Below are 25,683 nucleotides of genomic sequence, written 5' to 3'. Positions count from 1 at the left end.
TTCTATGAGGGGTGTAGTTTCCAAAATGGGGTCACTTTAAGGGGGTTTCCATGGTATTGGTACTCTAGGGGCTCTGCAAAGGCGACATGGGACCTGAAAAATATTCCAGCAAAATCCACCCTCCAAAAGCCAAACGGTGCTTTTTTCCATTCTGAGCCCCGCCATGTTCCCTTACAGCAGATTAGGACCACATATGGGGTATTGCCATGTTCAGGAGAAATTGTTTAACAAACTGGGGGGCTTTTACGCCTTTAACCCCTTGTGAAAATGAAAACTTTGGGGATAAAGTGATATTTTAGTCATTTTTCATTTACACATTCCAATGTTAGTAAAATCTGTGAAACGGTTGTAGGGTCGAAAATGCTCACTATCCCCCTTGATGAATTCTGTGAGGTGTGTAGTTTCTAAAATGGGGTCACTTTTGGGGGGTTCCATTGTTTTGGTACTCTAAGGGCTCTGCAAATGAGACATGGCGTATTAAAACTATTCCAGTAAAATCTGCTGTTCAAACATCCAGTGTCGCTCCTTCCCTTCCATGTGCTGCCGTCTGCCGAAAAATCAGTTTACACTCACATGTGGGGTATTTCTGTGCACTGGAGAAATTGCACAATAAACTGCCAGATGCGTTTTCTCCTTTAACCCTTTGTGAATGTGTTAATTTTAGGTCTAAATGAATGTATGTAAGTGAAACACAGTTAAATGTCTAAGCATTTCATAAGAATAAAAATATGGAGGTGAAATTTAAAGGGTTAACAAACATCCCAAATGCTGTTTTGCATTATTTGAGGGGTTCAGTTTTGAAAATGGGGTGATTTACGGAGGTTTCTATTATATAGGCCTTTACAATCCCTTTCAGAACTGAAGTGGTCCCTAAAAAATTGGTTTGGGGAATTTTCCTGGAAATCTGGAAAATCGCTGTTTCACTTGTAAGCCTTCTAACGTCCAAAATAAATTAAAAGCTAATCAAAAGATGATGCCAATATAAAGCACAGATATGGTAGATAATATTTATTCATGTATTTGGGTGGTATGACTATCTGCCTGAAAAGCAGAGAATTTCAGATTTTGATATTTTTTTTTCCAAATTTCCATCAAATTTCCTATTTTTTTTTTTTATAAATAAATACAAAATATTGATTAGTGTTTACCACTTACATAAAGTGTCTCAAAATCACTTGTGTAAGTTAAAGCATCTCAAAGTTATTGCCATTTAAAGTGACATGTCAGTTTTCAAAAAAGAGGCCTGGTCCTTAACGCACTTTTGGGCTGGGTCTCTAAGGGGTTAAAGGGGTTATTGAAGAATTATTATAGAAAACTCAGGGAGTGTCTAGGTTGCATGTACTATAAAACTGTATGATTGTCGATCTCTGGTGCTTTGTTGTACAATCCTGGTCCCCTTTCCCTCCAGAGTTAAGAATCACTGGACCCAAAGCAGAAAAGCTCATATGCTGGTAAAGAAGGCAGATGAAACTTGAAAATCCTGGGCCCTAATGAAAAATCTGTAATGGGCCTCCTACCCATTTTGCCCATTTTGTGCCATTTAGAATAGTGGTATATTTTATGTGATAAAGGGATTTTTGGGGTCCCCTCGGGTTCCAAGGCTTGATATTGATTGTGACCGGAGAACCCGCTTATAGCTCATGACTGCTATGTGCAAGTGATGTCGTCATTTTTTTCATACCAGTATTATTATATGGGAGAGCTGAGGAGAATAGCTGATTGGTCAAACAATTGTTAGGCTGGCAGCTATTGAATGTGTTTGGGCACCTTAGAGGGTTTGTGTTAAGTCAATCCAAGGGGATCAGATTGCTGTGACCCCCAAAGTGATCATGAGAATGGGGTCCCTTGTACCCCCTTCTAAATAGAAACTGTGGTTGTACAGGCAGACTGACTCTACATTAATCTTCATGGGGCTGCAGAAAAGAGGCCACGTGCAATGCTCATCTTTGGCAGTCCCATAGGGTTGGGTTTCGGTGCACCTGTGCAATTGAGGTTCATTTAGACAGGGTTACAAGGGACCCTCATTCTCATAACACTGGGGAACAATTAGTAACACAATCTCTGTTGAGTTTGATTTCAGAGCTGTTTTATAGTTACCGCATGCTGGTTTCAAAACTGTAGGTAGTTTTCTTCTACCATGTCGAGTTTTTTTTTTTCTCTACACCTTATGAGAATGTGACCACTCTCCGCGGAATCGAGCATGGATCATGGGTATCCTGTAGCTTAAAAAGTTGACGTGATAGACAAAAACTGTGATTATTTTTAGATCCAGAGGCCAAAAGTTAGTTGAAAACAAGTCACAGATTTAAGACTACACTGGGGAACAGCAATATTGTTATCAATGGGCTCCCAGTGGTCAGTCTTCCACTGATCAGCAGCTCATCCTGTATCCTTTGTACCTCCACCAATTCTGAGTGCACATACTTGAATTGAGTGACAGTGGAACAGGTGCACTACCACTCTATTCATTCTATGGTGAGAAACGGCAAACTTTTTTTTTTTTTTCTCCAAATCTACAAGTGTGACCTACATAACACAGGTATGATGTTTATCATGTGCTTAATAATATTTTAATGACAGTTGATTATACTTTGGGGTGGGTTGGGGAGGTGATAGCCTACCTTTAAACCCTATGACGTACATGCACCCTATAACAAAGTTGAAAATTGGGATCTGGTTGACCAGCCTAGAAATGGTCCAATATCTACTGCATGATCTACCTACTGTATATAATACATACACCCTTGTATTTGATATTGTTTTGTTTTATTTTTTATTTTATGTTTAAAATCCATCAGAGGAAGAACTTCACTTTCTAGACAGACTTCTGGCATACTAATTGGAAAAGGTAATATTGGATGATGTATGTGAATGATGTACAGTATGTCAATACATAGAATTTCTTTATGAAAGTTCCCCCCCCCCCCCATTCTCGTCAGTGGGTGGGTGTGGTTGGACTTATCTGTAAGTCATCCCCTATATTATGGAATATGAAAACCCCCTTTAAAAATGTTTAGAAACTTGGATTAATGGGGTTTTCCAGGCTAAAAATATTAATGATCTATCCTAAGGATATGTCATCAATACCAATTTGGTCGGGGTCTGGTATTGACTGGTATTGAGCTGAAGAGTCTCATTTCTGCCACTATACAAAGAACAGTGCAATCTGCTTCCTGCTCCATTCTCTGTCCATCAGCTATTGAGAAGCGCTAATTGATGGAGGCGGCAGCTATGACCACACAGATTTGTTACTGGTAACTTATCTTTCAGATAGGTTTAACAATATATTTAGCCTGGAAAGTCCCTTTAACAAACGGAGGTGTACATCATATGAAGAACGTGGCTACTTTATGACCAGGCCATTTTTACTGGTTCATGATTGGACAAATGTTGAGTTTGTTGGTATGTGTTTTCCATGACTTGTTTTTTCAGGTTATTCAAATTTTTTCTGTGATACAAAGGGCATTATTTTTGTGACTGAAGAGGACTGGCAAGTGCAATTCATAAAGTTATAAAACAGGATGGCTGAATGTTTTTGAATGACAACTGTTATTTTTACCATTCCACTATACACATGCATATCTGCTTTGGATGTGTTATCAATAGGGAAATGATGTGAACTTGACATGGGGGTATTCGGTAGGTGAAATATTGATTGCATGTCAGATAGATATATTTCTCAGACCAAACATGGAGTCTGGACTTGTACTCCTAGCATCACAGTCATCTACGGAGTGTCTGCCTCCGTATGGGACTACTGTATTTCAGTGCAGAATAGTATTCCTGCAAGGGAGATAGCTGTGATACTACGAGTCCAGGTCCCGGCTCAGTGTTTGGTCCAGGAAATGCGACCAACATACAGTGTGTATTTTATGTGCCGAATAGGACTGTGAAGTCGGCTTAAGACACCCGATTATATGGCAGAAAGTGATGGTAACTTCCTGTTAGTACTTATGGAGGAGGAGAGGTCTGCAGAACGAACCTTTTTCTTTGAAGGGTGCTGGAAGGCTGTGTATCATAACTCTTCTTATCCTAGTACACAGACTACTAACCATCAAAGGAGATAACTTTTAACCATTCCTAGTGTTGATGCTTCTGGTCCTGGTCGCAGCCCCAACCACTCTAAACCTCCACGATTACACCACTAGTACTATACATGAAGAGATGTGAATGCTGTGAAGGTTTGTTTTTCAATGGTGGTATATTTAACTGTATAAATTGCCATAACCCTTTTTAGTGATTTATGACCAGAAATGTAAATACATTCTATGTCTTACAGTGCACACAGATACATTTGTTCCCAGTACTATTTTCTCTGCAGTCTGCAAGCAACTGGTGACCTCTGAAGTTGAAATACTGGGCAAGGATGACCATTGTCTAGGCTTATTCCTTCAACTACTTGCTGACCTTCATGATATCTTAACATCAAGTAATGATGTTATACAAGCATATGAGCAATTTGGTGAGCAAATACCAGGGCCCAGTGGTATTCGTACTGAGTGATGTTTATAATTTGGGGAATAATGGAATATATGTGAGACAGGCTTGCCTGAGGGGGAAAAAAGTTTCCTAATGATTAGCTTTTTGCAATATAAACACTTTTTTTTTCTTTAAACACTTATAAACAGATGGGAAGTACTGCTATATACAGGTATATATCTGAACGACCTTAGAAGTGTCCACCCTTCCCCCCTTCTATTCTGGCCATTTGTCCCTGGCACTTCTGGGCATCCCTTCCCTCACTACTCTCGAGTTCTCTCCCATGGGGGGGGGGGGGGGTGTTTATCACTGTAGCCTACCTCTCCCTTGGCCCCCATTTAGTAAATAAGCTCCTCCTTTGGCACCCTCAAGAAACACCAAGGTCCTGACGTCATCCTGCGGGTGAGGGAGGCTCCCGTTTATCAGGGGTGGGGGATGGGTTTTTATCGGTATCCCCCACCCCAGGCCACTGGTAATGCCCTCCAGCATCTGTGGGTCCCTCAACTAGGCCTGCTCCCTCCCTAGTCTCCCTGGCCCTTCTCAGCCCTTCCATTTGGTTGGGGGGCTGTCCTGGGTGGTCCCCTCTGGATTTTCTGCTCAGAAGGAGTTTGGATTGCAGGAAGTGAAAGAGACCGAGTTTTTTTTTTTTTGTTTTTTTTTCCCCCTGTTCTGCACTACTCTTCTCATTCTCTCATGGAGACACAGTATGTGGGATCCTTCTTGGTGCAGCCTGCCTGCAGCAGTTGGTCATCCTTTCCAGTGGACTGGTAGGCTACCCTTCTGCATTCCCCTTTTTTTTTTTTTTTTTTTTTTTCTGGACCCTCTGCCATGTCCTCCTGCGAAGAGACATTCCCCCCCCCCCTCGGTTCCCTCTGGTGATACCACGTTTTATGCATGCTCCCACTGTAAGAAAAAGTTACCATGTGGACAGCCAGTCTGAGCCTATCTGCTCACTCTGCAGCTCATTTCAGCCAGCCCAGGAGCCTCTTGGCCCTTCTCCAGTTCTCCTTTCACCAGCTTGGGCGGTCTCCCTTACCCAGGCCATTGGTAACCTAGCCAGACTTAACCAGTCTGTGGTGGAGACCTTGGAATGGCTGCCTTCCCAGATCACTGTTCAGTCGGCAGCTTCTAGGGAAGCCACTGGGTGCCATCCCAATTCCCGTTCCAGTAGTCCTCCCAGCAAGAGGACCAGGAAGTCTTCCTACAGGTCTGGGTCTACCACTACTTCTCCTGGACAATTCCCAGATGGGGCCTCAGCTCGTGGCTCCTCTTCAACAAGTGGAACTCTGTATCCGCCTGCTCACTCAGTTTCTACTGAGGACGCTTCTGCCTCTGGCACATCCATATCCGCTGCTACGCGGGAGCTCATCCATGCGGTCCGAGACACTCTTCAGATATCTGAGGACCCTGATACCACTGCTCAAGAGAACATGTTCTTCCGCTGCCCGCCTCTGGTCTCCCCCAATTACAGGGCGTTTGACCACATCTTGAAGGAACAATGACTTCACCCAATAGTCCTCTATCTTCTACTAGGAAGTCAGATGTTTTTTCCCTTCCCTGAGTAGTGTCTCCCCAAGTGGGCTAAGCCTCCCGCAGTTTACCCTGCGATAGCTAGGTTCTCCAAGGCTACCATTCTGCTCTTGGCGTACTCCGCTTCTCTCAGTGATTCCTCGGATAAGAGGGTGGACTCTCTTGCCAAGGCGGCTTTCTCCATGGCTGGCTTTTCTCTGCGCCCCTCCTTTGTTGCCCATTGGGTCAGCAAAGCTTGCGTCTCCTGGGTCAAACCGCTCCAGGCAAGCCTCTCTAATGAGGCGTCCCTCCGGGACAACCAGCTGCTTGTCAATCAGATTCTGAATGATTCCAAGTATCTCTGTGTTGCCTCCATTGAAGCGGCTCACCGTTCTACCAAGGCTGTTGCCAACACTGTGACTATGTCGCATGGTGTGGATTCGTTCATGGAATGCTGACGCCACCTCCAAGAAGTCAGTTGTTGCCCTTCCTTTTTCCTGGGGCAAATCGGACCCAGCACTTCTGCTCCTTTCGGGGCTCTACTTCTCGCTTGGTAGGACAGTCGTTCCAGCATCCCCCAGAACTCCCTCTTCAAGAAGCCCTCTTTCAATTCCAGACCTGCCTGGGGGAAGGGGAAGGTAGAAGTGTGTTTTAAGAGGCCAGATCTTCTTAATGCAGGCTCAGTTTTTAGTACTAAAAGGAAAATGGATTGACTTGCGGTATAGAATGCCAGTCTAATAAATTCCCCTCAGAGATTTCATATAGCTGATGATGGAATGGCAATTCACCACCAATCTCAGATCAGACTAGGTTATCGCTCTGTGAATGCTTTCCGTAACTCGGCTGGGTGAATTTTCTTGTGCAGTGACCAATCTAATCGTCTCTATTAATTTCAATTTTTGAAGACTGACATTAGAATGCCTAAATAGAATGGAGCATAAACAAAGGGAGTGTAAATATATCCATTCAGACTAGAGGAAATTTTGTCCCAACCTACAGATTTCGGCAAGACCAGGGTCTTCTTCCCCCAATATGTTTGTGCAAGGGAAAGAAGGCTTCTAGCATGTTGAATTTCATCATATCCAATCCTTTGTTCTCAGGATAGATAAAACACTGCCAACGGTGTCTGGCAGCATCATGCTCCTCTCTTAAAATTGAGAAGCACACTCAGTTGATGTAACGTTCATAGAGGAGACAGAAGAAATAACTGAGCCCAACAGCTACTGATGGTGTGTGGCCATCTAAAGCTCACACTGTTGGAAAGGAGACGTAAAACTCTGAAGTAGGAGACCTTACAATTCAGGCAGAAGAATTTGCATCACTTGAGTTGACCTTATTGTAGTACCTTGCTGGCATCCGTTGGAAAGAAAATGACCCTGTGCTATTGGAAGTTTAATGTGAGAGAAGCTTGACGTTGGTGTTACTCTATAGAATGGACGTGCTTCCTGCTTTCATTGTGTCTTTCAGATCTCCCTTTTGTGTGTGTGTTTTTGTTCAATCCGAATAGTGGTCGATTTCTGTTCCAGCAAGCGGTATGCTAATGTTTTTGTGATTCTTGTATTCAAGAACTAGGTGGTGACGTGAGCATCCAGAGACATCTGATAAGGGTCTCATCTGCTTTTAACCACATGAGTGTTTCTGTCCGATTGATTGATGGCTTACTCAGCAACCCTGACACCCAGGCCGTGTACCCCAAACAGGACTTAATTGCAGAAGTGAAAAAGCTGGGGGGCAGCGTGGCATTTCTCCTTCATGTAAGTCTCAGCCAATTCCCCCCCTCCCTGTTTTGTACACGTATTGAGTCACATCCCTGGGCAAAGTATTTTTGGTTTCCATGGCTCTGAAAGGAGTTGTTTGATAGCCAGCAATAAAACAACAAAAAGGACATTATAAGAGTGGCTCATAAATTTGACACGCTGTGAGTAACAAAGAAGATGGCAAGGTTTAGTTATAACAAGCTTCACGGGTTGCTGTACAAGCAACACTTGGATCTCTTATTCTAAGATAAAAAGATACAACTTCTGAACACATTTCCCTGAATTTATTATCTTAATATTGACTTGAATCTAATATAAAGTTTTATTTCACAGTCACATAGCATGGTATTCATACAAATTGACCTTCATTTTGAACTCGGTAGATAGTTACTGTGTGGATCGGCCACAGATGTCTTGTTTAATGCCAGTTGTCCTTTTATTTACACAGGGCTGTGAATGTGACATCACTTCAATGTTGAAAAAGTCCAAGAAACAGATTAACCAATCTGTCACCGTCATTGCCAGTTTGCTTGGCCAGCTCTCTCTCACTAGGCAACCCAACGTCAGTCAGAGGGTGGATGAAAAATGTGTCCTGGAGCAGGCAGAGGTACTGGAAATATGCCAAATATAATTTATGTGCCATATTGTAAAAGATATAGTTCAATTTCTATGGTCAAATGAAGGCTTCTTCAAAGGAACCTTCTACTATCTCCGCCAATGTCAACCGCTTCATGGTTTCTGGATCAGTTGAAGGGTTTTGTTTTGTTTTGTTTTTTCCCTCCTCTGGTCCTCACCATACTATAGAATTTGGTTTCATCACCCCATTTGTTGCACTCTCTACTGTCACATGGGCTGAAGCAGTTGGGTGGGTCCTCTGAGTGCAAAATCTGTAAAGGGGCCCCTACCTACCTTGTGCCATTTAGAATAGAGGTATATTTTATGTGTCTGAAGGACCTTTTGGGCCCGTACAGGGTCCATGTCCCTGTAGCAAACACTATCAATGCATCCCCTATTGCTACACCCCTGAGTCCTCCCACTTGACAGTAGGAAGCCTAATTAGTGTATTAAATGCTGAAAATAAATGAGCACTCACAGATGATGGGGACTTCTTTCCTATGTCATGGTGTGCAATATGTTTATACATTTTGGCTTTCAAATTTCTAATTTTGCATAAACCTTGTTATTGGAAATTTAGCCAAGTCCATTCATGTTGTCTTTCTTCTTCCTGAAGGATAAACTATTTCTAATGGAAGGGAGACCCAGTTTTTTGAGTGAATTTGCATGTTTTCACCCTTTGTCAGTAAATAAGTTTTCATGCACAGCTGTGTCTCTTCAATGAGAAGCAGTATTTCCTTACTCCAAAAAATAACTGTTCTTTATTTTTTAATAAATAAATTCTTCCATATTGGATGCAATTCAATAATAATTTTTAAAAATTCTCCAAAGATGTATATAATTTATATACATCTGGTGAATTGTTGTTGTCGTCTTGGTGCTCTGAGATATTTATGGCTTATTCTAAGGATAGGTCCTAAATAAAATGAAATTAAATTCTGTAGCCTAAAAAAAAAAAAAAAAAAAAAAAAAAAAAAAAAAAAAAAAATTGTGCATGGTGTTCAGATTTTTTTTTTCTCTTCAGAGTAATATGTATTTGTTTTTCACCAGTTCATCTCTCCTAGCATAAAAGAGAATTTCCTAAGTGGAAGTGAAAATTCCCTCCTAGAACAGATTGATTTCCTGGTCCACGAGGTTCTCTCTTTAGAAGGGCAGTACCAAAAAGCCTGGTTGGAAAGCCATAAGGTATTAACCCAGCTGTCACCCCAAACTATTAAGTGTTGATGACGTATAGAGTTGGGATTCAGTTTAGCAGGTTCACTACTATCGGATATTAAGTCATGCCTCTAACCCTGCCCAGATTCCTTTGCACTACCCAATCTTGTCTGGTGCACCAAAAAGTAAAATTGCATGTTACACAGAAGGAACTAATGGCACCCCATTAGTGCCCCTATATTTTCAGTGTACTCTTTGTGGGGCACAGACTTTTCACATGATAATGATCCCTCTTGCTTGCTCCTTCACAATAATGAAACTCTCTAGTGTCCCCCACACAATATATACTTTAATTGGTTCCTATTACACAGTATCTTGTCCCCTTAGTGCTCATCTCACATTATAATGCCCGCTTGGTATCCCAAACACAGTAGAATACCCCCTTAGTGTCGTCCAGACTAAAGTACTGGATTCAAAAATACTCTCCTAGCTACGTAGACCACTGAAGCACCGTACTTCCCCATCTGCTCCTGGCTCTGTTCTCTGTATAGTGGCTGCTGAAAAATGTCTGATGTTTCCTTATTTGCCTGTAATCGGTATGGTTGGTTGCAGTGCTTAATAATGGTGAGCTGTCACATAGGTGATTTCCACTGCTTATAGTGTTGATGTTCCATTGACACTGAACACTATTATCGGGTGCTGAAACAGATACCAGACGAAGGAGGCTAGAGGGAAATGGCACCTGTAAAGGTTTGCAGATTGTTTCACTTCGCTTATATGCCAGATCCTCTTTAATGGCGGCACAGCCTATTTGAATGTCAAACTATGTCCAATTCATGTACGAAGAGCACATCCAGTGACTCTGCTTGTACTGTGGGGTGTCCTAGTGATTGGACACTCATGCAAAATAACATACAGTGCAGTAGTGTCTTAATGTGAACCTGATAACTTGCTGCAGAAGAATGTTTATTGAAAATGGAAAGATGAAGGTTATTGGTTGCAGACATATCCTTTTAAGTGACTGAGGAATAATATCTAATGAGTTATTATGAAGGAGTTACTATTTTACGGCATGCATATGTGTCTCACTACTGTTTCATTAGTTGGCAGAGGATGTAAGGAAATGTTTGTTGCCCCTTGGACTATCTTTGAAAGGTTACCTGAAGAAATGCAGACAATTTTGGGTAAGCAATTTTATACAGTGTATATAGTTTGTACAGACAAAACAAATATCTGAAACCTACATCATGCATGCAGTTGAAAGAAACTGTGATCCCAGTAGATTTGCCAGAATTCCTGTATTAATAGAGTGCTCTAAGACACAATAGCTCACCACAACCTAACTAAACCAATAACTCGCAAACTGCTACACACCACGTCTTTTCTTAAGGACAAGGTATAAATATTCACATTGCAGGAAGAAAAAGTGAATCCTCAAATTTTAATAACCTATAGATCCTTACTCCCTGCACAATTGGGATGTGTTTTTTTTTTTTTTTTTTTTGTTTTTTTTTTATGTGGGCATCAGTACCATTCTTTCACCTTTTAGAGTTTTTTTGCAGCTGGTAGACTCTTTAGTAGGTCTCATACTTTTATGCTTGGGCTCTTTCTAACCTCTTTCAGGACTGCCTAGAATAGTTTTAAGTTGCCCACTCCTAGGAAGAGCTGCACAGTTCTCAATTCTTCTGAATGTTTCCTTATTTATAGGCAGCAGTTCTTTATGCATATAACACCTATTGAAGTTTTTGCTTTGAAGCATGGTTTGCACAAACTGTTTTTTGAGAAGTACAGATTTGTCAGTAACAAGGCATTGTGTGCCTACATTTATTGGGCAAAGCACATTTGAAAACCACACTTATAATCTACTCTTTAAGGCTAAGACCCCATGTTGCAGAAACAGCTTTTTTATTGCAGATTTTGTTGCATTTGCTAGAACAGGTTCTGTAGACATCTGTGTGGAATCAGCAGATGAGGGTGTCAAAGGAGTGTGCTCTTTGATGCTACAGTAAGATCTTGAGCCTCTGCTCGGTTGTTTATACATGGCAATAACATTGACGTATAAAGCTGAGTTCCCACCTTATTTGGTCAGTTTTGGCCCCGTAACTGGCCAAATAAGTGAAGTGTGCAGCGGTTTTAAGAGTGAAGACTGTCATGCGCGTGCTAAACTCACTCACTGTATTTGACTACCACAGCAGTCTCCCCATGTGTGTTACTGCGAGGCACAGTGTCCTCCAGCACTATACAGACTCACTGCAGCCAGGAAATGGCTGGTTTTTTTAACGCTATTTGCTACAAATTAGTTTGGAAAGAATAGAATATTTTTGGGAAATCCAGAGAAGCGGCCGAATCTAATTTTTCAAACTTCGCTCCTCTCTAATATGTTCACGCTCTTACCCAACCCTCCCCCCCCCCCAAAAAAAAAAAAAAAGAAATGTAGGTGGCAACTTTATTACCCAACCTGCTATAGCTCATTTCTTCTATACACTTTTCTGTAGAAGCGGAAGCTGACAAACACTCAGAAAACTTTACTGTGTTTTGTAAAATTTGACAGGAAACCTGCAGAGCAGAGAGTAAATTATTTTGGTATAATGTGTGAAGATTCTCTTTGCAGCACAGGCATTCCCGCTGTAGAGTAGTGTTATATGTAGTAATATACTCCAGAACACAGTGCCGTAGTCTCCATGTAACGCTGCATAGATCCTCACCAAGCATAATATTACTATGGTCCTTTTTTTTTTTTTTTTTTTTTTTTTTTTAATGGGATATTACTTGCTGCTGAAAATGTGAAACAGAATTGTTCTCCTATATTACATATCAATTGGTTTTTTTTTTTAATTCTCTCTTATAGATCCAATTCCAATCTATGAAGAGTCATAACAAAGATTACACACAGTATCTATCCTTCCATTACTTTTATAACGTAATTGCTCACCATCTCAGAAGCTTTGTTCTAGATTGGAAAGAGGTTACTGCCAAATGTATGCAATATATGACAGGTATAAGACTGATTCACCTATTAAGAGTGATTAATGGGGTTTTCTGAGATTGAAATCCTGATGACTTATCCTTTATGGTAGATCATAAATATCAGTTCTGTGTGGGGTCCCGGATGTTGGCATTCTGACAGATTTTAATGTTTCAAGAGACTAAGGGTGTGCTCATACATAGGAATTTGTTGCTCATTCTTAGGGCCCGTGCACACGGAGTTTACTCGAGTGCATTTTAGCATAATACACATGTATAGAATACACATGTTAAAATAACATTCCTATTGACTTCAATGAAATTTTTTACACGTGTAAAAAACGCATCACATTTTTTTGGAGCGTTTTTTACACGTGTAAAAGATTTCATTGAAGTCAATGGGAGTGTTTTAACACGTGTATTCTATACACTTGTATTATGCTTTAACTGCGCTCGTGTAAACTCCGTGTAAACTCCGCTGTGTAGTGATTAAAAAAAAATCAGCCAGCTACTTGGTTCCCCCTGCTGTCCGGTTTCCTGCACAGAACCGCTGCTGCTCCCTGGAGCTCCTGGCCATTGTTCTCTGTCTTCTCCTCTGTCATTCACATGCCGGCAGAGCGTCGTACGCTCCCCCGCCTCCCTAGGCTAGTGTTACTGATACTGGGAGAAGGCAGGGCTTGTTGTTGCTTAGGAGAGTTGTAGGTGGATACAGGGCAGGGCGACGTCGGTGCATCACTCACTTCTCCCCTCCCAGTACCCACCCACACTCTAAGCCACAGCAAGCCCCGCCTTCTCCAAGCATCTGTAACACTAGCCTAGGGAGGCGGGGGCACGTACGGCGCTCTGCGGGCATGTGAATGACAGACGAGAAGACTGAGAACAGAGGCTCCGGGGAGCGGCAGCGGTTCTGCACAGGTAAGGTTGAGCGGTCGGGATTGGAATTCCGTTCCTGTTCTTTTTTTTTTTTTTTTTTTAGGCGGGATCGGAACCCGATCGTGAAATTTACTTGATCGGGATCCGATCTTTTCCGATCCTGATCGCTCAACCCTAGTGACAAGTTTTTCCAACAGTTTTGTGTTCTGTCAAACCTAAAATTTTGGGTAGGTGAGAGTAAACTAACTCTTTTGCTTTGCTCTTCTGGACTCCTCTGCACCCATTTCAGGCCTCTCAATTTATGTAAATGGATCACAGGGACTACTGAGACCTTTGGTTGGGGGCTCAGTGGTCATGTGGGGTATGCTGATGTCATGACACTTGCGTCTAAGGGTCATGAGGCTGACTTTCCCCCCACATGATTGCTGAGGCCCAATTACAATCCCCAGCTATCTCTGGCGGCCACTGGATGCTATATTATAAAGACGATATGGTTTGGACCAAACACATTTGCCTGAAATGAGTGGGAGGACTCATGAATATTCAGCAAAAGAATCATGTAAGGTTTTGCCATCTATAGGATAACTTACTGCATATCCTGTCATATGAAAGGATCATGCATGTTATCATTTGTCAAGAGAGCTGACGCACATCCTTTTGTCCTCCAACCACAGTTGGCTGTATTATTAACATCACTTCACACAGAGAACTAAATGATCCTGCAGTGTGTCTGTTTCTTTCTTTTTAGTTGCTATGATTCCTAGTATTTCTCTATCTGCCATGAGCTTGTATGCGTTTCTCTCTTGTTATATACTACTGTACCATCTATGAAACTGTATCACTGAAATTTCCCCATTGTGGGAATATTAAAGGACTATCGGTCTCTCTTGATCTGTTATTGAATCCAGTTTGTTCAGACTACACTAACCTTGTGTTTATGACCACCCATAGGCTCTTACATCATTAGTTAACTTTTAACATGATGCCTACAGAGGTAACTACATAATGTGAACCAGTGTTTTTTGGTTTACAGATGGATCCATGGACTTTTTAACAATGAAGCAGGACTTGGAGGGCTTTTTCAAAAGTGCTTCTCTGTCTGCCAAAGGGTTCTCCTCTTTGTGCAATGAGACTGCTGACCACCAAGAAGATTCTGGCCTGTCATCGGTGATGAAGGAGATTGAGGCAGCTGTCCCTGAACTGCATTCTTCAGGAGGAGATTTATTACGGCTAATTAAGGTGCTGGGAGGTGTTAATTGTCTTAATTCTGGGATGTTACTCCCAAACAACAATAGGCAATTGCCTGGAGGTCCTAGAGCTGACCTCGGCATTCATATGTGGGGAAGCCGAGAGTCTGTTAGAGTGGCTATAGCAAAATGGAACTATGAAGCCCTTCTAAGGGAAAACATGAGTCATGAAAGAAAAAGAACTCTGTAACATGACCATCTCAATTACTGTAATAATCTGTAGACACTTAGAAGCCTACATATTGATATGGATAACCCATACCTTGTTCATATGGACACTCGCACACTTTGGAGACATTTCAGCCTCTAGACTTTCAATGAAAAATTCCTAGTTTAAATTATTAAAATATTTTAAATAAAGTAGACGATCTATTAAAAAAACAAAACTGAAAATCCTTCACCCAAATTATTGTAGTTCTCCAGATTCTTGCATTAAATTGGGTATTGAATATATACATATTGCTTATGTGGTATTGTATTTATATACTGTATATTGTCACTTGCATGTGATTTCCTCTATTCTATATCTCTTTGTTACTATTTAATTAGCTTTACCGCTCATTGTTCTTCATGATCCACTTCTCAATTTGTACTTCTACAGAATTTATCTCAATAATAAAGATTATATTCGTGTCGTGATCTGCAAGGCCTCATTGACGTTGCTATGCACTGATTTATTTCTATATATAGGAGTGTCACGGAGCAAAGATATACGTCTTCCTCCGGATGGTCTTTTGAATCAACACGGACGCAAGAGGTCGGGAGACAACAGCAATTTATTGTAATCCACAAAGTTAGTAGCCGGCGGCGGTCACATCAACCGTAATAACAATAAGTCCACAGAAGTCACAATCCAATGATAGCTTTGGCTCCTTGGTCCTGTAACTAAATCCTGGCTCTTTGCAGAGCTGTGCACAGGCCGGCTAACACATACTAACTCCAGCTACAACTATATACTAAGACTGTTACACCTATATCTGTGGGTGGGAAGGGCTGAGTCACAGATCCTTCCCCCCTCACCTATACCAAGGAGAGCAGACTCCCTGTCTACTATGGACAATGCACCATCCAACATCTTCTTGGAGACACTGATCAGATTATCTCCACCCATTGTCCTCACTGGTCCTCACTAGTTAGAGGTATTTGCATACAATGTGCTAACACACTAGACCCTAATCAGCCAACTACACATTGATGTATATAACAGGTTAGAGAATACATTCCACATGAAATATATATTACACATTGCCTATAGTATAGACTCTAACCATCCCGTGACAACCCCTCCCCCTCTCAAAACATGTGCATGACACAATTGGCCTACACAGGTAAATTGGGGAATGCACATCAGTCTCTATAGATCATATGTCCTCCTGCCGGGATAACCCATCCGCGTTCTGGTGTTGGTTCCCTCGGCGGTACTGAATGGTAAAGTTGTAGGGTTGAAGGGCTGGCATCTGGCAGAAAATCCGGTCGATCCATGTTGGCGTCTCTCTGAGCTTGGCTTTGGGTCACTGCTCCCACAAAGTGGCACTGTAGATTTCCAACATCGTTGCCTAACAGAACATCGGCCGGAAGCCCGCTCATCACACCAATTGTGCATCGTTTTGGTCCATAACCATAGTCGAGTTCCACGGTAGCTTTAGGAATACGTTTCCGAGTACCTCCTGCCAACTCGATAGAAAGGCCAGGGCCCTCCTCTAGGGCCTCGGGTCGAACTACTCGGGGGTCCGCTACCGTTAGGAAAGCTCCCGAGTCCCGGAATCCAACAACTGTTCGGCCATCCAGTAGGACCTCCTGCAAGTGCTTCCGCTGAAGGTTTGCGGGATGTGTGGCGGAAGGCTGGATCCCATAGACCCCTGGAGGTGGAACAGATGGGTCATTCATGGAGTCATCTGGAAATGGGGCCAAACTTTCTGTCCTAGGGGTGGTTCCCAGGTAGTGAATAGGCCGGGATGCCACGGTGGCCCGTGCCCCCATGTTAACAGGGCAACTAGCTTGCAAATGTCCAGGCCGCCCGCACCCAAAACATCTGCGCTCTAGCATTCTTCCAGTAGGTCGTTGTCTAGGGACAGGGTTGTTCATAGCTGGAGGCCGATGGGCTGGGGCAGGGGTAGAGGGGGAATTGTAATCCTGAGGCCGGGCACGAAAGGTGGGTGGCTGGATGAAGGGTGTCTGGCGGACTGTGGTAGTTTTCCGCTCCTCTGCAAACAACCTCTTCCACTGCGGCTTGATGGTCAGGCCCTCATCTGCAAGGGAAGCAGCTTGCTCAACTGTGGCTGGGTTCCGTTCCAGCACCCACTCACGGATCTCAGCGGGGCACTGGGAAAAGAACTGTTCCTTAAGTATGACTTGGAGGATCTTATCGACTGTGACAGCCTCCTCTCCTTCTAGCCAGCGCTTGCATGCTTGCTTCAACTTGTGGGCGAACATGTGGAAGGAGCTTCCCCCATTGTAAGACAAAGAGCGGAACTGAACTCGGTAGGTCTCTGGAGTGACTGCATAATACTTCTGCACCGCTCTTTTAATGGCCTCATAGTCCCGCTGATCACTAGGGTCCATGGCTCTGAGAGCTTCCGCAGCCCCATCTCGTAGGTGCCCCACCAGATACCGGACCCAATCCTTCTCTGGGACTTCCATCAGGTGGCACTGGTGTTCGAAGTCCTGAAAATATCCATCAACATCCCCAGCCGCTTCATCAAAGGTCTTGAAGTGTTTATGGGAGACATATGGTGGTTCTCTCACTGTTGGGCTGGGGGTCGACGTTTGATTATAATTCCGTGTAGTTATCTCAGCCATTCGCATTTCATGCGCCATTCTTTCCTTTTCATGCGCCATTCTCTGTTCCTCCTTCTCCGTTTCCTGAGCCCTCTGTAATGCTCTACCCCTTTGCTCTGCAGTTGCTCCTAGCCCCAGCACTGCCAATTCCTCCTCATACAAAACAACCCATCTGCTCTTTTGGGTCTGTACCTGCCACTCCCGTTTCTCTACTGTCTCCTGGGGGCAGCCCTCCTCATGGTCGCTTTGCAGGGTCATCTCCTCCAGTGCCTCGATCAGTTGATCTTTCGTTCTTCCCTGGTAACTCAGGTTTAGTTCCCGGGCCCTTACTTGTAGACTTGCCATAGTCCAGTTCCTGTATTCTGAGGTTGTGGCTCCATTAATCGCTGAGCTGCTGTAGTCCATCTCGCTGTCCGCTGTTGATCCCACCGCTGCCAACCAGTTGTCACGGAGCAAAGATATACGTCTTCCTCCGGATGGTCTTTTGAATCAACACGGACGCAAGAGGTCGGGAGACAACAGCAATTTATTGTAATCCACAAAGTTAGTAGCCGGCGGCGGTCACATCAACCGTAATAACAATAAGTCCACAGAAGTCACAATCCAATGATAGCTTTGGCTCCTTGGTCCTGTAACTAAATCCTGGCTCTCTGCAGAGCTGTGCACAGGCCGGCTAACACATACTAACTCCAGCTACAACTATATACTAAGACTGTTACATCTATATCTGTGGGTGGGAAGGGCTGAGTCACAGATCCTTCCCCCCTCACCTATACCAAGGAGAGCAGACTCCCTGTCTACTATGGACAATGCACCATCCAACATCTTCTTGGAGACACTGATCAGATTATCTCCACCCATTGTCCTCACTGGTCCTCACTAGTTAGAGGTATTTGCATACAATGTGCTAACACACTAGACCCTAATCAGCCAACTACACATTGATGTATATAACAGGTTAGAGAATACATTCCACATGAAATATATATTACACATTGCCTATAGTATAGACTCTAACCATCCCGTGACAAGGAGATTTTGCACATTTTATGCAGATTTAATGCACAAACTAAGAGCTTTGGTAATAAATGGGTCTTGGTACATTTTTATTGGCAAATTGGCATTTTTTTTCTTTCTTGTGATCAGAGGTTGTCAAATATGCCCCACCCCACATCTGCATGTTTTCTGTACTATAAATCTGAATGCAGTTTTTGCATGCAAATTCAGGAAGTTTCTAGCACAATACGTGACAGTAAAGGCATGTGTACATTGCCCACAGCATAACACTGGCTTAGTGGTATACCTGGCTTAACCATAATTAAATTTTTAGACCATTTAAAAGTTAAACATTGTTACAAGTATAAGTAATTTTTTAAATTTTTTTTATTTTTTTTATTTTTGTCTAACCAGTTTTTTTTTTGTCTTGGGTTGCCAGTGAATCTGACCATGAACCGGAACTTTCTATGATCTGGCACATGTGAAAAACCCAGCCATGTTTTTCTTATTGTGGATAATTTAGAAGGCTACATATACACTTCATATCTGACCACAATACGGAAATCATGGCTGACCATAGAAGGTTCCCAAGTTTCATAGTCAAATCTATTGACAATTGACCAAGATAAGACTGTCAGCGAAGAGCTGGGTGGTTTGTAATAAGCTAAATGTAGTACAAATTATCCAAAAACTTTCATTTGACCATAACTTTTGGGGTTTGATGCCCATGAGTCACTATTATACTCTATGATCTCTTCAGACCACGCAGTATAATATACAGAGGCCCAGGGAAGATGCGTAAATGTAATAAACACTGATAATCCCCTTAAGTCAACTCTCCTGGGCTCCTTCATGGCGTTCTGCGTCAGTGTCATGATGTCAGTGCACCCCATGCGACCAATGAGGACCAATGACCAGCCTCAGAAGGTGACCAAAGAGGACCTAGAGGGAGCACCGATCACTCTGATGGATCCCAGGAGAGGTGACAATAGGTGAGCATCAGAGTTTAGTATCCTGTATGTTTCTGCACCTCTGCTTATTCTCTGTGGTCTGAAGAGACCCTAGACTATGATACTACTTCAAGTTTGGAACTGAAAGTTTGTTCTGAAAAAAAAAAAAAAAATGGATGGACCTTGAAAAATGAATCTCTCAAGGAAACCTTAAACTCTGTAAAAAAAAATACTTTATAGTTGCAAAAATATTTAACCTTTGTTGACAGAATTAAATATGTTCACAGGGAAAACCCTTTTAAATGGTTAATTCTGATAAATGATTATAGTCAGGAGATGATGTGAACATGTCTGTATTTGTGATTAGTTTTTTTCTGGTCATAAACCAGGCTGGATTGTAGCAGACAAAAAGTTTTCAGATGTAGTTGTATAACAGTCTGGGTTCTATCAAACCTATAAAGCACAGTACACATTATATCTAGAAATGAGCGAACAGTAAAATATTTGATATTCGTTACTCGTTTCGAATAGCCGCTCAATATTCGAATATTCGATTGAATATTGAACCCCATTATAGTCTATGGGGAAAAATGCTTCGTTTCAGGGGAACCCACCATTCGACTCAGGAGAGTCATCAAGTCCACTATGCCACCTCAGCAAATGATGCCAACACCTCTGCAATGCAACTGGGACAGCAGGGGAAGCATGTCTGGGGGCATCTAACAAGCCCAAGTCACAGTTTTACCCCACCATCACAGCCTATCAACTACACACTTTCCACACTCAAAAAAACCTCTATCAAAGTGGGAAAATACCTGGAAACCTTCTTTCTTCCCGAAATGGATGGACAGAAACCCAAATTTAAGCTAAAGAAACATTAACAAGCACCCTTTAAATCACGTTGCCCATGACAACCACAGATGGCATAGGCAATGGGAAATCCAAAAGCCCCCACTCTTAACTGTCAGTGTGTGATGAGGTAAGACCTTCCAAAATTAACTTTTCTGGCCCTTAACGTGAGCCCTTCCAAATTAAGTTAGAGGCCCTTAAGCTGAGCTACCAAAAGAGATTGAGGCCTTTTAGGTGACTTCAGCCTCTTACCAACAGTTTTAGGCCCTTTAACTTAGTTCAGCCTTGCACCAGCAGAGTTTTTTGCCCTTTGGGGTGAGTTGAGCCTTGCATCAGCAGAGTGTTAGCTCCTTTAAAACTCTTAGCCCCTAAAACGGTGGTTCCAGAACAATCACTCTCATTGTGTTGGATTGATGCAGTGGATTGGACTGAGGACCTTGATTTTGATTGTAAAATTGATAACATTTTGGAATCAAGTCCTGGGGGTAACTTTTATTTAGAGGACCGCAAAGGTGGCAAATTGGCTGCAACTACTACTACTGGTAATGGTCCTCTAATATTGGACTCTACATTACCTCTACAGGGTTCTGATCAGGTGTTAATAGTCCAAACAACATGCTCCAGTACTTTTAGATGTACTGTAGATGAGAAATCTCTTTCCCTTCTGACACCAAGTTTCACCATCATCATCCTGCTGAGATGGAGCCACTAATGGAAACCTTGCCTTCAAAGGCATGTTCTGGAGCTGCGACTGAGACAAATCTAAACACAGAGTCCTTTGGAACTGAACAAAATTCACCAGCAGTGTTTTTGGCCCTTAGGGTGAGTTGAGCCTTGCACCAGCACATGTCCCGTAACATCAGGCGGGCCCTAAGTTCTGCGCTAAGTTCCACAAAGTTCCACTTGACCACCGACGTGTGGACAAGTGCATGCAGCCAAGGACACTGCATCTCAATTACGGCACACTGGCTTAATGTAGTTGAGGCTGGGACCGGGATGCAGACTATGGTGGCCTGCCTTGTCTCCCCGCCCAATATTCCTGGCAGGAGTTCTCGAACACCACCCTCCTCCTCCTCCGCCGTGAAATCGACCCCATCTATGAGCTGGAAACTCTTTACCACTGGCGTGGAAAGATGCCAGCAGGCCTTGCTGAAGCTCATGAAGCTTGGGGGACAGACATCACACTGCCTCCGAGGTGAGGGATGCCATTCAGGATGATATGGCAATATGGTTTTCCCCACTGCACCTGGGCCCACGCATGTTTGCGTATGTGATAATGGCTGGAACCTGGTAGCAGATCTGGAGCTTACCAGACTCGTACACTGTCCACACATGGCCTACGTTTTCAACTTGTTGGTGCAAAGGTTCTTTGAAACCTACATCATTGAGCCTGATATACTGGTCAAAGTGCGGCCAATTTCGTAAGTGAAAAGTAGCCTCTGCTAGGCTGAAAACATTCAGAGCACACTCCTGTCATCTTCGCACCGTTGGCTGCCGGAGGAAGACTAGGGGGATGAAGTGGCATTTCATGTCACTGTCTCACACGAGGCTTGAGGGTGAAGTTCAGTTCATCCCATTGCTTCAGCATGGATGGTGTGAAGGGAGTGTAAAATGGAGGATATGGAATGTGTCCCTTACAGTTGGGGGCAGCGAAGTCATGCCAAGTAACACTCTGGCACACGTGGCTGACTTCATGTTGGGTTGCTGTTAAAGAGACAAAGGCATAGTTCACATCATGGAGAGCAAACAATACTGCATTGAACAAAAAATTACACACTTAGCTTTTGGGGGGTAGACCCTTAAAAATTGGATTGACCATACATGGCCTGACTGAATGAATGGCTGTCTTCCCACTTAGCTTCGGGGGGTAGACCCTTAAAAATTGGATTCAGCGTACATAGACTGACTGAATTTCTGTGTCTCCCAGGTAGGTTTTGGGGTTACACATCGTGAAAAACTGGATTTGAGCGTACATAGCCTAACTGAATTTCTGTCTCTCCCACCTAGGTTTTGGGGGTACACACCCTGGATATCTGGATTGAGCATACATAGCCAGACCTAATTGCTCTGTATCCCTGTTTTGGGGTTACACACTGCCTGAAAAGCTGGTTTGCACGTATATAGCAAGAAGTAACTGCTGTGGATTCCTGCTATTTTGTGGGAGACACCCCTAACAAAAGTTGGTGTGCACGTATATAGCAACAAATAACTGTTCTGTATCCCTGTTTTCCACCGTCTGTGGAAAGCTGGACTCCTGTCCCTGCAGCGTATAGCTCTGAGAAGAGCTGTTGTTGTTCTTCGGTTTTTCCCTGCCTATCTCAAGCTAATGCCTACCTAGCCCTAAGCAGATATGTCTCTCTCCCTATCTCTCACCGCAAAATGACACAAATATGGCGGCGGCCGTTCTTATGAATGGGAGGTCGCATGTTTTCGGCAGCCAATGGGTTTTTAAAATTTTTTTCACTGCCTCCGTTGTCGTAGTTCCTGTCCCACCTCCCCTGCACAGTTATTGGTGCAAAAAATGCGCCAGGGAAGGTGGGAGGGGATACGAATTTTTACTGCATATGCCGTGTGATATTCGATTGGGAACAAATACATCGAACGGCCTGATATTCGATTGATTACCTATTTGAACGGTGTTTGCTCATCTCTAATTATATCCCTTGTAGGATTATTTGTCTTTTTACTACACAGAAAATATAACCTATTGGAAACTCTGTACAACCTCCTCTTATTGTCTGCTTGAGTGATGTCAGTTTTACAAGGGCAGGGTCCTTGATGTGAACCAGACTGCTGGTCTTTTTGCTGTCTCTTTGCTCACACACCGCTCTACAGAATAACATGACATTTGTATCTGAAGGAAGTTGTGTCGGAGACTTAAGGAACTAAATCATGCAGATGACTTTCTGGAGCACCCCATGCTGGGCACATGGCAGATAAACAAGACACTTGCACAACTATTTTGAGCTGAAAGAAGTGGTTGTTTCCTTATTTCACAAATTCTAAGGTAAGAATTCTTTCCTTCATATGCTAGAAGGTTAACAGTGGCTCTCTCCAGTCCTAGAATTATATTTGGTTGGAATCACACATGCACACGTTGACTCGTTTTATTAATTTTTACTTTTTAACCCAAACCATGAAAGGGTCCAAATAAAAGGAACAGTACGAAGAAAAGACCGACAAGTCTCCTCTTGGTTGAAAATACTGCCAAAGAAACTGCATGTGTGAGAACAGCTTTAAGTGAGAGATTGTTTAGGGACTGTTCACATTATATCGTTAAGTGTTATACATCGTAATTTTACCTTTTTCTGAACTGAAAAAAATGTACTTCAGGTATCTAATATATAGTACTGTGAAGAAGTTTTAGGCAGGTGTGGAACAATGTTGCAAAGCAAGAATGTCTTCAGAAATAGAATATGAAATTAACTTGATGATGATGATGAGATCAGGGTTATAACTGTGGGGGCAATATCATCACTTCCAGGACTCCTCTACTTCCAAATTTTTATTTATTTTTATGTAGATTGTGAGCCACATATAGGACTCACAATGTACATTTTTCCCTATCAGTATGTCTTTGTAGAATGGGAGGAAATCCATGCAAACACAGGGAGAACATACAAACTTCTTGCAGATGTTGTTCCTGGCAGGATTCGAACCCAGGATTCTGGGATTGCAAAGCTGCGGTGCTAACCACTGAGCCATCGTGTTGCCCCTTACACCAAATATTGATGAGATTTAGACTTCCCTTTTTCTTTCTTTCTCTTTCTTTCTTTCTTTCTTTCTTTCTTTCTTTCTTTCTTTCTTTCTTTCTTTCTTTCTTTCTTTCTTTCTCTTCTACTTTTGATAGAATTCTTGCTTTGAAGCATTTTTCACACATTTTTTTCTAAAACTTTTGCACAGCACTGTAGATTTTCATGTGCATTACATCCAAACCGCAGGTCATTATCCAGAACTAAGAAGAACAAAGATAAAAATATAAGGCGTAATAGCCAAAGATATTAAGAGATTCTGTATTCTCCCCACCCACCATTCTGGGTAACCTCTGAAAGCTACCCACATCACTAGGATGAGCTAGACTCACAAGATGAGCGCTCTCCTGATGTGATACCACGCAGGGTGGTAACAGAAAAGTACATAAATGTAGAAGCCTTTTAACCACTTCATGACCAGGCCAATTTCCCGTTTCATGACTGGACACTTCAAAGAATTTTAACTCAGGCCGTGTGAAAGCTTTAACATTCTTTTCATTTGGGTTATTCAGGTAATATTGCATCTTTATGCAGTGATACAGAGGACTTTATTTTTATGGCATTGTATGCCTGTGCGCTTATTTTTATGAATTCAGTGCATACTATTGGTTCTCTGGGTGCAGGGTTACAATATGTGGATGTTGGAATGGTGGTTTTATTTCTTTGTTGTCAGTGTGCTATTTGGGGTTTTTCTGGATCGCACAATGACCCATTCATTTCTGTAGGCCCATGCACATGATTGTGTACTACAGTTTAAGCTACAAAACTCAGGACAGGCCCTATTCCTGTCCGGTTTTGCGACTTTGCTTCTGTGGCCCCCATTTGTTGAATGAATGGAGCTGTGGAAGCACAGGCAGCACAGAGAAAACATCGGCCATGCCATTAAATCATACTCAGCAGCGTGCATGTGGTCGTGTGCAATTAACATTATAGTTCTTATTTCTTAATTTTGTTAATTGACAAAAAATGACTTGTATATATGTGTGTGTGTGTATATACATATATATATATATATATATATATATATATATATTGCCAACTATCCTACTGTATTTACAAACTCTTAAGACTAACCATTTGGCATCACAGACTTGAAAGAAACCTTATAAACCCTGTTCATTTCATTCTGTTTAGACTTTTTGTTCTAGTGTTCTGTGTTTTATGAATATTTCATCTGCAGTAAACCCATCGGGTGACCCTCTCTAGATGACGGGCAGGTTACAGACCACACATTTCTGAATCTGAACCTATCTCATATTTACAGAAAACGTGTCATTTTGTTCCATGACGTTGCAATGTGATTCTGATCACCTCTATTGTAAGGGAAGTGCTTTTGCTGTTTACTAGATCTCCTCTTTTGTTGCGCTAGAAAGAAGGCGGCATCTGGTTGCTGGGAGATAGGGACTGTCCAGTACAGCAGCAAGCAAGATTTATTAGGCATCAGTGGATTTTTTTTTTTTTCTTCCTCTTTTAACATGGACGAGTTAACTTTCTATATCCTGCACATGTGTCTGTATGTAAGTAATGTGTGGCATCATATGCATTGGCCTAGATTTACTGTTGTAAACATGCAACATTTAGTTTGAGCTAAAAAAAATTTCAACATGCTAGACATGAATTTGTGGTATCTTGAAGAAGCTGGCACGGCTAAAATCTGCCAAAATAGTGCTGAAAATTTCTGTCTCAAAGTAAGCCAACTGAAAGCTTGGGCTTGATTCACACTTGAGCTGGGCTCTGCTTCCTTGAGGTCTGCTCAGGG

At 42.5% G+C, this 25,683-nt stretch overlaps 1 protein-coding gene across 1 annotated transcript in view; it reads left to right on the top strand.

The window, feature by feature from the left end:
* Nucleotides 1–14,789, top strand: part of LOC142185433 (kinesin-like protein KIF14) — an 89,438-nt gene extending 74,649 nt beyond the window's left edge. Inside the window, exons 22-29 of the mRNA XM_075260864.1 lie at nucleotides 2,799–2,848; nucleotides 4,280–4,462; nucleotides 7,555–7,742; nucleotides 8,194–8,352; nucleotides 9,411–9,545; nucleotides 10,619–10,699; nucleotides 12,364–12,511; nucleotides 14,386–14,789. Coding sequence (XP_075116965.1) covers nucleotides 2,799–2,848; nucleotides 4,280–4,462; nucleotides 7,555–7,742; nucleotides 8,194–8,352; nucleotides 9,411–9,545; nucleotides 10,619–10,699; nucleotides 12,364–12,511; nucleotides 14,386–14,789 — 1,348 coding nt within the window. The remainder of the gene's footprint in view (nucleotides 1–2,798; nucleotides 2,849–4,279; nucleotides 4,463–7,554; nucleotides 7,743–8,193; nucleotides 8,353–9,410; nucleotides 9,546–10,618; nucleotides 10,700–12,363; nucleotides 12,512–14,385) is intronic.
* Nucleotides 14,790–25,683: the final 10,894 nt, after the last annotated feature.

The sequence above is a fragment of the Leptodactylus fuscus genome, chromosome 11 (assembly GCF_031893055.1).
Source record: "Leptodactylus fuscus isolate aLepFus1 chromosome 11, aLepFus1.hap2, whole genome shotgun sequence".
In the NCBI taxonomy this organism is placed as follows: domain Eukaryota; kingdom Metazoa; phylum Chordata; class Amphibia; order Anura; family Leptodactylidae; genus Leptodactylus; species Leptodactylus fuscus.
The sequence above is the reverse complement of the archived record's forward strand: the minus strand, read 5'-3'. Positions and strand labels throughout refer to the sequence as shown.